The sequence below is a fragment of the Sinocyclocheilus grahami genome, unplaced genomic scaffold (genome assembly GCF_001515645.1).
Source record: "Sinocyclocheilus grahami isolate Dianchi unplaced genomic scaffold, SAMN03320097.WGS_v1.1 scaffold1214.1, whole genome shotgun sequence".
NCBI lineage: Eukaryota > Metazoa > Chordata > Actinopteri > Cypriniformes > Cyprinidae > Sinocyclocheilus > Sinocyclocheilus grahami.
The window spans coordinates 123,059-135,118 of record NW_015506393.1 but is presented as its reverse complement, the minus strand read 5'-3'; the positions used below and the strand labels follow the sequence as shown (position 1 = coordinate 135,118).

Here is a 12,060-nt window from a genome sequence, read left to right as displayed (position 1 = left end):
AGACGATAAGTTTTGGAGTGGCAAAACGGAACGTCTTTGTCCTGTTGCCGTGCTTCAAGCAGAAGCGCTGAGCGTGCACGGAGTCGCGTGTGGTTTTTGGTTTGGGTTACAGCGCAACTGAACTGAACGCCACAGTGCTGTCGCGCGCTCAGACGCACCAGCAGATCTTGAGAGCTGGAGTTTAATTCTGCTGCCTTGCGACTCATTTTCTGCCTGTTTCTTACATTGTCTATGAGTCTTAATCCAAGAAACATTTGCATATCGCTTAGTGACAGTTTTGGACCAGGTTACGGAACATTTTTTTTCTTTTATACCTACTCTGGATGTACATTGTGACCAACGATGTTTCAATGGACCTGAATGAGGAAGGATTATCCTTTTCATCGTCAAAACAATAAATTGCGTGTTTGAACGAACTTACCAACGGATAAAAAGCGCAATGCTCATCGCCGCGATTTACCTCGTTTTACCGCTGCTGGGTGAGTTTGAATGCGGTTTTACATATTCAGTGATTGACTGGTAAATGATATGGTAGCAATCGATTGGAAGTAACACTGACACGCAGTATTAAATTTAAGATTAAAACTCAGATGTCATCATAAGACCATCAAAAAAAGTATTTTTGATTCTGTCCAATATATAAATAGATTATAGCTTATACGGTTACAATTGCCTCATAACTAGGGCATATTTTAGCTTTTGAGGATCAGCGCTGTTTTACTTTCCACTAAGTCTGCTTAAATCTTCTTGTGCTAATATTTTAATCTCTAAAGCACCTTGAGTTTATTATAATCTTGAACAATATCAACTCGAAAAATGTTTCATACACTAAATGAAACAAAATTAACATAATAAATATTGATACGAATGAAATATTCGAATATTAATAAGTTTATTGTTGTTGCTATTATCATTGATATCTTTTGTAACAGTCTTGAATAGCCTTTTGTTGAAGCATTTCAATAAAACGCGATCCTATCCGTGATATGATTATTTATATTGTCGTCCATTATAGATGTGCTGTTATCTGCCGAGGAGTCTTACTTTACTAGCTCAAACCGGCTGGACTGTGTGAAGGCGAACGAGCTGTGTTTGAAGGAGCCGGGATGCAGCACGAAGTATCGAACTATGAGGCAGTGCGTGGCGGGGAGGGAGAGCAACTTCAGTATGGTGACTGGTGTGGAGGCGAAGGATGAATGCCGGCTTGCACTGGACGCTTTAAAGCAGAGCCCTTTGTATAACTGCCGCTGTAAAAGAGGCATGAAGAAAGAAAAGAACTGCCTGCGCATCTACTGGGGGATCTATCAGCATTTACAGGGTGCGTGGACTTGTTTTCTCATATAGTGCACTGTAAATATATGAAGCTGTGACAATATTTAGCTTCAAAATGCAGTATAAAGTCATACACAATTTTTTTCTAACATTGTTTATTTTTAATACTTAGCAACCAATAATACTACGCCAAGGAAGTTGCTTTTCTGAGTTCGGTTATCAGATAGGGCCACTGTAAAGTCTTCAAATGCCTCTCTGAAGTGTGTCCATTAAAGTTTATGGAGTGTGAGGTCATCTGATGCTTTATGTCAGTGTAGGCTATATGTGTGTGCTGGAGGGGGGCAGCAACTTTCTCAGCTCAACTGACCAGTACAGCTAATCAACCAGAAACTGGCTCCGGAAATGTAAACCAGTTCCATGAATCAATGACCCAAATACTGACTAACGTAAAGGACCGTTTCCAGCTTTGTAGTTTAATGCACACATTAAATAATGACATCAATGATGCACTTAAGAAAAATATTTCATAACTGATATAGCATTTGATTATTTAGTCACATGTCATTTGTTCACATTACAGGGAATGATTTACTTGAGGATTCTCCATATGAACCTGTGAACAGCCGGCTTTCTGATATATTTCGACTGGCTCCCATCTATTCAGGTAGGATGTGCTTTTTTAATCCGCTTAATTTGTTTTAACAACAAGCGGATCAAATTGCTACATGGAAAAAAGACTTTGATTTGGTGTAGTTAAACCAGTGGGAATGGTATTTTCTCTCATGTCCTACTTGTTTTCCTCCCTCTTTTTCCTCTATATGTCCTTGTGGATGCATGCTATCTTCCGGTCTCTGATCCTCTGGATTTTGCATGGGGAGATATAGTTCTGAATGTTCATGGTTAGTGCCCAGTGAACCATTATAAATGCTGTACACTTCAGCCAACTGTAGGGGCAATGGAATAGCTCGGTCGGAGATGCAGCCGTGTTGTTGATGTGATAGTCGCATTTGAATGTGTTTTATTTGGGGGAGGGGCTGCAATAAAATCACTTTTTAAATGTGCCTCAGGTTACTGAGGCAAAATGTTTGTGAGGGTAGCAGGGTTGTGTGAATCTGGCCTGAGATGCTGGATACTGACTTGGATCATCCTCTAGGTGGCAATGTTGTTCCCTACTTCAGCAAGGAGAGGGCCCTATATTAATCATAATAGTAATAAAAAAGCAGAGATTCATTGTCAAAGGTGTGCACAACAGATGGTGACAGCAAAGGTTTAACAGCGGCAGATGAAGTCAGATTGAAAGTTTTCATTTTCTGAAGCAACTGATTTCCTTAACGTTAGACGGAGTGAGGGTAAAGGAAGAGGAGGCTTAATTTAATTAACAACTTACATTAAAATATTTTTCAAATGCTTTTTCAAATGCATGAATTACCACTGAATTTTGAAAAAAAAAATCAATTAAATTTTTTTATATGAATAAATATGTACTAATAAATATTTTATTAATAAATAATGTTTATGAATATAATAAATTCATATTTTGGTAACATTTACTTATAGATGATGGTTACTGTGTGAAAGTGTGTTAACAACTGACTCTGGCTGTTACAGATTTGTAGTAAAAGAAAAAAAAAAACTTGAGAGGAAACTTAAACCTTCTAAAATCAATGTCACTGGTAAGTAATGTCAATCAAAATAACGAAAGCGAAGAACCACAAAGCCTGGATAGAGCTTCCCTTAGGGAACCAAAATAAGGTGGTAAACACCACAGTAATTAAAATAACATGTACCTTGCTACTTTCCCCTCACGCTCTCTCTCTCTTTGTGGCTGTGAGAGCAGAAAGTTACGGCAGAGTGCTCTAAATCTGAGGATGCTCCTTATTCCCCATTGTAAAGCTTTTTGCATTGATTGACGGCTGAGTTCCATGGCTAAGAAACAGGCCAAGCGGGGAATCAGTTCCCCACCTACATCGGGATTTATGACACAGACACTGAGACAAGGCAGACTACAGTCTTGGTGTCTGGGAGTAGTAGGTCACAGTTTTAATAGCAATTCCTTCTCAGCAGCTAAAAGATTAAAGATTAACTTTTGTTTTAATTTTTTGACATGCTTAATTTGTTTGGGCTAAATTAGTTTTATTATTTACATGTGTTTGTTTTAATGTGGTGGTGATGATATGGTAACAATAAAGGAGTCTAAATGTCTCAGCAAAATAGTTAAGCTTAACCATTTATAATTTCAGGCCCTTACAGAATTGCATCTTTAATTTGTCTGGTCAGTAATTGAACTTAGAGGACCTTTGAATATAAATGTTACATTTATACTGTAGTTTAGGAGGAGAGAGTTTGGATTGTTAGATCTGCTGAGTGTTGCATAATTAATTTATGTCACCTTAGATGATCAGATTTCCAGCTATAAATCTGTCCCCTCAGAACTGGAACATGTCTGCACTTTTTACCAACATTTTTGACCAGCCATTTGTTTTTGAAATCCGACACTTTAAAGAAGTCAAATTATATATTGTTCATTATATCACTGACAGCATATTTTAAAAATAAAAGCTAAAACATTTTTTTGTATGTTATGGTCTCCCTCTATAAAACACAGCTGTGCTCTATTGTGGTGTTGGGAGTTGTTGTGTGTTGCCTGTGTGAAACATACTGAGTCCTCATGAAAACTACCTCTCCCTCTGTCTGTTTTCCTGCTGAGTATCCTGCTGGGTTTTACCTGTATTGATGTCTGCTCTCCACTCGATTAAATGGCTTATTGAATGCTGCAGGGCTTCCTCTCTCTTATGACTATTGCCCCTTATTTGCCTGAAGAGCCCTCAGTGCCAATAAAACAAATCCAAAGACAGGGTGATGCAGGGGTCAAAGTTCCTATAGTTTCTATAGTAGAGCTGCTGCAGATGGATTGGGTTTGCAGGTGCGTCTCCCTCTTCTCATAAAAGCAGATGTCTTGCTTCAAAATGGCCTGAAATATCAACAAATAGGTGAGGACAGGGAATTGTAAACTGTTTAGATGGAGAGTTGACTGAGATCCGGTTCATGTGGCGTGAATGAAGTTTCTGGTGTTTTTACATTTTTCTTTTTCCAAGTTTCGCCGGTTAGACTATTTAAAGGGATAGTCCGCCCAAAATTGAAAATTCTAGAATCATTTACTCACTCTGATGTTGTTCCAAATCTGTATGCGGAACACAAAGAACATATTTTGAAAATGTTGGTAACCAAACAGTTCCGGTTCCCATTGAACGGACAAAAATAAAATTGATTTTAATGGGAACCGAAATGGTTTGGTTAACAACATTCTTCAAAATATCATCTTTTATGTTCTACAGAAGAAATAAAATCATACAGGTTTTGAACAACAAGGCTGAGTAAATGATGACAATTTTCATTTTTGGGTGAACTATCCCTTTAAGAAGTATGGCGGGGACACCAGAATACTGGCATCCAAAACACAACTTATGCCAGTCTTTTCAGTAGCGGAAGCAGGTTTTAGGTGTGATTATACAAAAGCTTGTAAAAGGGACACCATAATTGGGTGGGATTTCTTAGTATAATACAAAACTGCAAGGAAAGGTTGTAAATAGAGGGAATTAGTAAGAGAGAAGTAATGTAGGAGGCCGTACACTTAAAGAAGTGAGGAAAGCACCACGTTTCACAGCTAGTTTATTCACACTTATTTGGCACTCTCTTGTCCTCTGATCTGAGTTGACTTTGTATTACCTCCACATCATTAGGCTTTATGCAGGAGGAGAACCGAGAAGAAACTAAGCGCCTGAACACTCAGAGCACCCTTTACTCTCCTATGCTGAAAGTTTGAAACACTTTATTTTTGTATCTCAGCAGTATCTGTTTCTACCATGATCTGTTGCAGAATATCTGAACTTGGCCTCAGCAGTGGTAATTCAATCTTGTTGCGGGGTTTGGAAAACAAAAGCCATTATTGTCATGGAGGTGCATGGTGAAAAATTGGGAGTTTGTTGATAAAGTCAATTGTCATTTAGCGTTTAGTGGCCCTGTGAAATAAATGGGGCCTGGGGAGAATGTGACACAAAGTGTAATAGCCAGTCTGCTATTCTGCTTGAGTTAGCTGGGCTGAAATTGCGTAAATGATGGGGTAGCCATGAGAAAAGGAACAGGACATCTTTAAAATACATCTTTAAAACGTTTTCTTTTTGTTTTTACTAACTAAAAACAATCATCTAGTTTTAGATTACAGTTATGATTTTTTTTTCTCAGCTCAAATTCAGGAATCTAAAAGATTCTTCATTCAGCTCTGAATGCTGCACAAACCAGCAACATATTTCAGAACGCAACACAAAATAAGTTTATAAAACTAGTACTTAATGTTTACATTCAACATTTAGTATGTTTCTGGGCTAATCGTGGTCTTGTTTTCTTTGCAATTTGGATGTTTTTTGTGGTTAGCAGAAGGTTCTAGCATTCCCTTTCCCTGTGGTGTGACTTTAGGCAGTGTGAGTGGAATGACCTTTCAGACGTGCTGTGCAACACTTCTCAAAACCCCTATACTGACATGATGCTGTGAAGCCATCAACACCTAGCTAGTGCCGGAGCAGCACTTGGTTAATCAGTTCCTGACAGAGAACACATTGTTTCACGGAGTACGCTGGTCACCGCAAACTCACCATGACAGCAGAACATGGACGTAATTTATGTAAGATTAGTACCATACCAGTAATGAAGTATTGTGTAGCATAATATTCTTCTGGTTTTTAATTAGCAAGAATTTAATGTCGACAATGACATGCCACTTTCAGTTCTGCTGTTTCCCCACACTGCCTACCCAGCATTGCTTTCCACTGCACAGGTGTTTGATGCCTCTCTTGACACAAAGCACCGGAACTCCTTTCATTTCAGCTGGAGTGGGAGCACAGCACTTGGCAAGCTCTCCTTAAACGATTCACCCTTCGAAGTCATTCCCCACTATAAAAGCTCAGTACACCGCAGTGCTGTTCTGGGAAAGTCCATCACACAATACAAAAGCCTTTCATGTTGGCAACTGTACACTGACCGTGCTTAAGCAGGAACTGTTAGTGCAGATCAAGCAGGCCAAGAAAGCATCAGGCCATCATTTCCAAGCTCCCCTCTCTCTATTTTGTGGGTTTTGTTCTGCTAAACTCTTTTCTATCCTCCTGGAGCGAGCTGCTGCTCAAAGAGACTTCAGCTATAAAAGCTAATCAATAGCGAGCCATGTTAAAATAGAAACTTGAAGCTGTGAGTACAAGAAACCATCGATTTTTTTGTTTCTCTCTTTTTCCTGTCGCCTAAGGTCTTCCGTTTAGATGGATCAGAGGAATATCTGTCTGTTGCTAATGCTCAGGTATACAGTTGCAGTACAGTATAGGACATTTTAAAACTCAAGTGAAATGCAAAGTAGTTCCATTGTCTGACAAAATCTAAAATGGCATCAGCGAGGAAAAAAAAATATATATATATATACATTTTTTTTAGATTTTCCTTTAGGCACTAGTAGTGACTACTTATTCTTTCAGTTAATATTATATATTTTTATATTTTACACATAAACAACTAAAACATTTAGTTAACAGTTAACAAAAGGTAATATTACTGTTAGACATTATTTTTCTTGCATTTTTTTTGTCAATAACAGCTTTCATGTAAAGTTTTTTGTTAACTATATATATATATATATAAACTCTACATCAGTTAAACTCTGTCACTTGTACTAATAATTGTGTACTAATATTATATAAAAAACTACTTTTTTTTACTACTTTTTATTTTTAATTGTTTTTGTCTCTCTTTTTTCAGTTTAAAATTAATCAACATCAATTATAACCTTGAAAAATATTAATTTATTTAGACATTTGTTCATATTAATAATGTATGTGATTTTTAAAGGACATTTTTGTTTACTTTATACAATAAACTATTTTTTACTGTTTGTGGTCACAAGATGATGTCCAGTGTACGATCGGGACAACAAAATTAATAAAAAAGCCACTGATCTCGATTAACAGATTTCCCCTTTAAGAGATCAGCTCACCCCTGTCAACACTGAGCTTGTAATTGGCTACATGCCATTGATGAAGTGTAGAGACATGCAGAGAACATTTAGGGCTTTGATGGAGGACTGAGGAGCTCTTGAGGGAAATGTTAACAGACTGACTGTACAGCATGATGTCAACTAGATTTTATGTGGCATAGAGCTCATCACATAACCCCATCACATCCAGTCCACCATCTGTCTTTCTGCTTTCTGGTGGTCAAACATTCTCCTTGCGGTGGGGGAGATGGTGAGAGAAAAGTGGTTGATACCCACTGACCTTGACTTCTAACCTGCAGGGCCACACTGATGAAAAGTGAGATGATGCAGAATGCTGGTGGAACAACTCTGCCCATACAGTTTCATTTATTATTTTTTTATTTTTTTATTTTTTTGCAATTAAATGCTTTCTATGTTTATTTTAGACTTTCAAAAGTTGTACACTACAAATATCTGATACTGCATATGTCTGTGTTTTACAGTGAATTACCATTGTGTATGAAATGTGCTATATAAATAAACTTGCCTTGCCTTGCCTTGTGTTTTAGCAACTGTAATAGCTGTGGTAGCATATTCAGCTGTGCTACCAAAGTCTCTGGCAGTGAAAAAGTTTTTGCAGATTTGCAGTTTGTTGAAGTTTTTAGTGTTATGGCAGCCCCTGTTCACTTTCATCATTTATTCATGCTGTTGTTTTGCTCTCCTCTGAGGCACAGCATAGGGGAATCAAACACTCTCACTGATAACAGCATGAAAAAAACGAATTTCACTTAATTGTAAATATTTTTCTTCTAGTGTTATTTTATGTTAAATATGTTTGTGCATGTGTGTGCATCAGTGTTATTTAGTATTATTTCTATTCTATTATAGTATTTATTAATATTAGAATTAGTTTTTTTTCAGTTTATTTTATCTTTAGTTTAACTTGTAATAATGTTGTTATGTGCTTTTTGTCATTATTATTATTATTATTATTATTATTATATTTTATTTCAGTTTTAGTAGTAATTAAAACTTTTATTTCAATTAGTTGCCAAAGCAATATTACTATATTTGTTTTTCAGGTTTTTATTTAAAATTAAAACCTTTTATATTTACATTAATACATAAAAACAATTAAATGTATAAATAATATTAATATTTTATTTTATTGCAATTTAATTTCAATTAACACATTTTTATATTTTTAGTTTTAGTTTGTTTAGTTAACAGAAATAAAGTTGGTGTGTGTATGGATGCAATGGCATAAATGTCAATACTGCCCTACAAAGACAAAATGCAGTAACTACACCAACACTGAAACTGGATTGTTAGATTGTTGATAGATTGTTTTCTTAATCTGAGCATAGTTGAGTTAAACCTATCTGTCATTGGTTATAGATCAGTCTCTAAGAGGCACAATTTAATCATAATTCAGTTATGACTACATGTGAAGTTACTGTGCTTGTATTTGCATGCCAGTATAAATACAAATAGCTGCAAAAAAACAGAGAGCTCTACATGTTTTGGTTGTTGTGTGTCTTGCTTTGTCATTTGAGTAACAGGTTCCACAGTTACAAGAGCAGGCTGCAGGCTAATAGTGTAATCTAACACAAAGTGTCGACCGGGTGCTCTGGTGTACCGCCCCACGCTGTCCAAAAATCATTTAGTCAGAGGTGACCAGATCTAAGGCCTGCTGTGGTCTCTATGATTGGATTGAGAAGTTGGGGAGTGATTCATCATTGTTAATACACTGCTGACAGCTGGAATCAGTAGGGCCAATGTCCGTGCCAACTCCAGCCTTGGCCAGTCACCGCAGATGCATGCAAAATTTACACAATTACCACAGCAACAAGTGCCAGTAAGGGAGCAGGTAGATGGGGCAACCACATAATTACTCTGTTTTTAAACAGCTGGGAGGGATGCACACAGGAGACAGTAATAAATTGACTTTTAGGAAATAGTAAATCACTCTGCGATGATTTATAAACAGCTGCTATACAACTATAATGACTAAAACTACTGACTAATCTCCATTTTAGACTTCTTTGTTCTGTAAATCTGCTTTTTAATAATATTCATTATAAAATGTTGGGTATAAAAATGTGTGCGTTTTTTCTCATAGCCAGGCATAACTCAATTTTGACAGAAGATTAAAGCACATCAGTATAGTGGAATATACAGTGGGGTCCAAAAGTATGAGACCACATTGAAATTCAAGGATTTAAAATCTCAATCAAACCTGGAATTAAACAAAGTTTTGTGGTTTTCATTCATTCATTCATTCATGAATAAATAAAATTGGGTCATTAATCAAAAGTTTTATGGTCAATAAATACTAATATATCAATAATATAATAAATTTGTGTCGCCAATCAAATAAGTAAATGTGTCACTGATCATGTGATCATTTGTACAGTCAAATGTTCTTCCATTTAAACTCAAGATGCTTTCGGATTATTCTCAAATCATACTGGAAGTCATTATCATCAGCTTTTTCATTTTAACTCGAACTGTTATCCTGAAATTTCTAACAAATAAAACTGTATTAAATGTAAAAAAAAAATTAATAATACAAATTAGAAGCATTTCATTAGTGGTCTCTGACTTTTGGACCCCAATGTTTGTGGTGTTCTCCAGACAATTGAGAAATTTGTCTGGAAATATCTGGCAAATTTCATCTGTCGCTCAGCGTTTAAAGGCTTTCAATATAAAGAGGAATCAGCTAGCACAGTCTCACCAAGACCTCTGGTTCACAGAGAATTTGGCAAGCACTTGGTAGAAGAGGAAAAGAGAGGCTGGCGGGGCATGAAAGAACAAGCAATAGAAAGGGTGAGAAAAGTTGCAAATAAATGAAAGGTGAATGCCAGGGAAAAGAAACATTAATACATGATTTTTATCTCAGCATGCCTCCAGCTCTTCTAATCATGCCTTTGCTTCATGACCTACAATTGGACCAGACTAGCAGCATCGCACTTCCTCTCAGAACATCTCTCTGTTTTATTCTGTTTGTATAATCACAGCTGCTCTCCACACATATTCAAGGACCTACAAAAATAAATAAATAATATAATAATTAAAAAAAAAAAAAAAAGCTGCTCTGGTATCCAGCTTTCCTGGCTGTGTCCATGTCTTACAAATGATCAACCCCCCTCACTCGAATCCTCTGTTGTGCTCTCATTTCACTCCTTTTTATGCTAGAAATATAAAGTCAAGTACAAAGGCCTCCCATGGTCACAGGAATATCATTAATTTACCATTAATTCCAAGTCTCAATATTTCATAGACTACAGAGTAAATATATTCTCATTGTTGTTGAATTGTTATTCCTAGAAAATCAATTTTCTATTTTTTAATGTTTATAAATGAAGATTTCATTTGTAAAAAACGATAAATGCCACATTTAAAAAAAAATGAACTGACTGCCGTGTGTTATTCTCCACATATAGCACGTTCTGAACCCTAAACACGTTTTGTCCACTGTCAAGGCATCGCGAGTTCGCGTTTTACAGCAGCCTTGTTGTTTGTGAACACAGCTCGATAAGTCCTTTTTAGCGAATCAGCGCACAGTATTCAGGTCAGCTGATAAGGCTGCTAGTCACTTCGAAAAGACATGCTATGAGAGGAGTCTCGTCAAAGCTGACAAAGTGATCGAGGATGGATAATTTCGACAAGCTTAATGAACCTGTGATATCTTCTTCGGGGCGTAAAAGGAAAATAAAAGCTGATTTTTCACGGAACCTTGCTAAAGCAGCACATTACAGTGGTGAGGGAAAAGCTCCCTGTATTGCGTGTAATCACAACATAAAGTTTGCCAGGCTTCTACATTGTGAGCTGAGGAGATTACAAAGATTAACCGAAACTTTTAATATATATATAAAAAAACGTTTTCAATAAACTTCAATTTTGTAAGTTACCTGTATTTTTCTTTTAGTTATTATTACTTAATCAAAACAACCCAACTGCAGTTTGATTGATATTGCTTGGAATGCACAATAAAAAAACATGATTTAGGAAAATTAATAAAAACTGTGTTTTTATCAGTTTTTGCAAATGAACTCTTCATATGTATTTTTTTATATATATATTATAAATGTTTAATATGTACAGGAATAGTTTTTGGTAATATGGTTTATTTTTGCATTTCTCATGGAACCTATTGCTATGGGTCTTTATGCAAGTGAGTATCACAACTTAAAGTACTGTACAGCACTCAAGAGGATCTTTGACTTTCTGTTATTGTCTGTGTTGCACTGCATCCAACTCTCCAGACAAACACTGTAAAAACCTTCAGTTGTTAGCTTAAGATGTTTCCACAAAAATATTAAGCAGCACAACTGTTTTCAACATTGCTAATAAATGTTCACTTGCTAATAATAATAAATGTTCACTTACATACTACCATATATATATATTTTTCCAAGTATACAGTACACCTGTGACTTGTTGCATCAGTGTTTTGCGCTATTTGACTATTCTTCCTCTTCCATGGCCTCATAGGATAGTAAAATGTCCATTGATTTCAACTTTTCCACATACTGTTTCATGAACACTGCACACTCGGATGTGCTGCTTTTGAAATTCTATATATACTTTATTATGGAAGAACACATATTCAGATGCTGGGTTTCGACTTCCTTGCTCTTGTTTTTTTTTTAGAACTATACTCCCATAATTCTCTTTTGTGTCACCTTTGCTTTATGTTCCCGTTTTAACCTTGCCATCTCCTTTTCTGTGCCTGTGAATGCATCTTCTTCTCATTTTTATTCACAGTCTTTGGG

General features: G+C 36.3%; 1 protein-coding gene across 2 annotated transcripts in view; it reads left to right on the top strand.

The window, feature by feature from the left end:
* Positions 1-101: 101 nt before the first annotated feature.
* Positions 102-12,060, top strand: part of LOC107568111 (GDNF family receptor alpha-1-like) — a 102,310-nt gene continuing 90,351 nt past the window's right edge. The window contains exons 1-3 of one of the 2 annotated variants that reach the window (XM_016253958.1): positions 102-479; positions 1,016-1,318; positions 1,853-1,936. In XM_016253958.1, coding sequence (XP_016109444.1) covers positions 440-479; positions 1,016-1,318; positions 1,853-1,936 — 427 coding nt within the window. In that variant the 5' untranslated portion in view covers positions 102-439. The remainder of the gene's footprint in view (positions 480-1,015; positions 1,319-1,852; positions 1,937-12,060) is intronic. The other variant, XM_016253959.1, reaches the window with a different exon arrangement.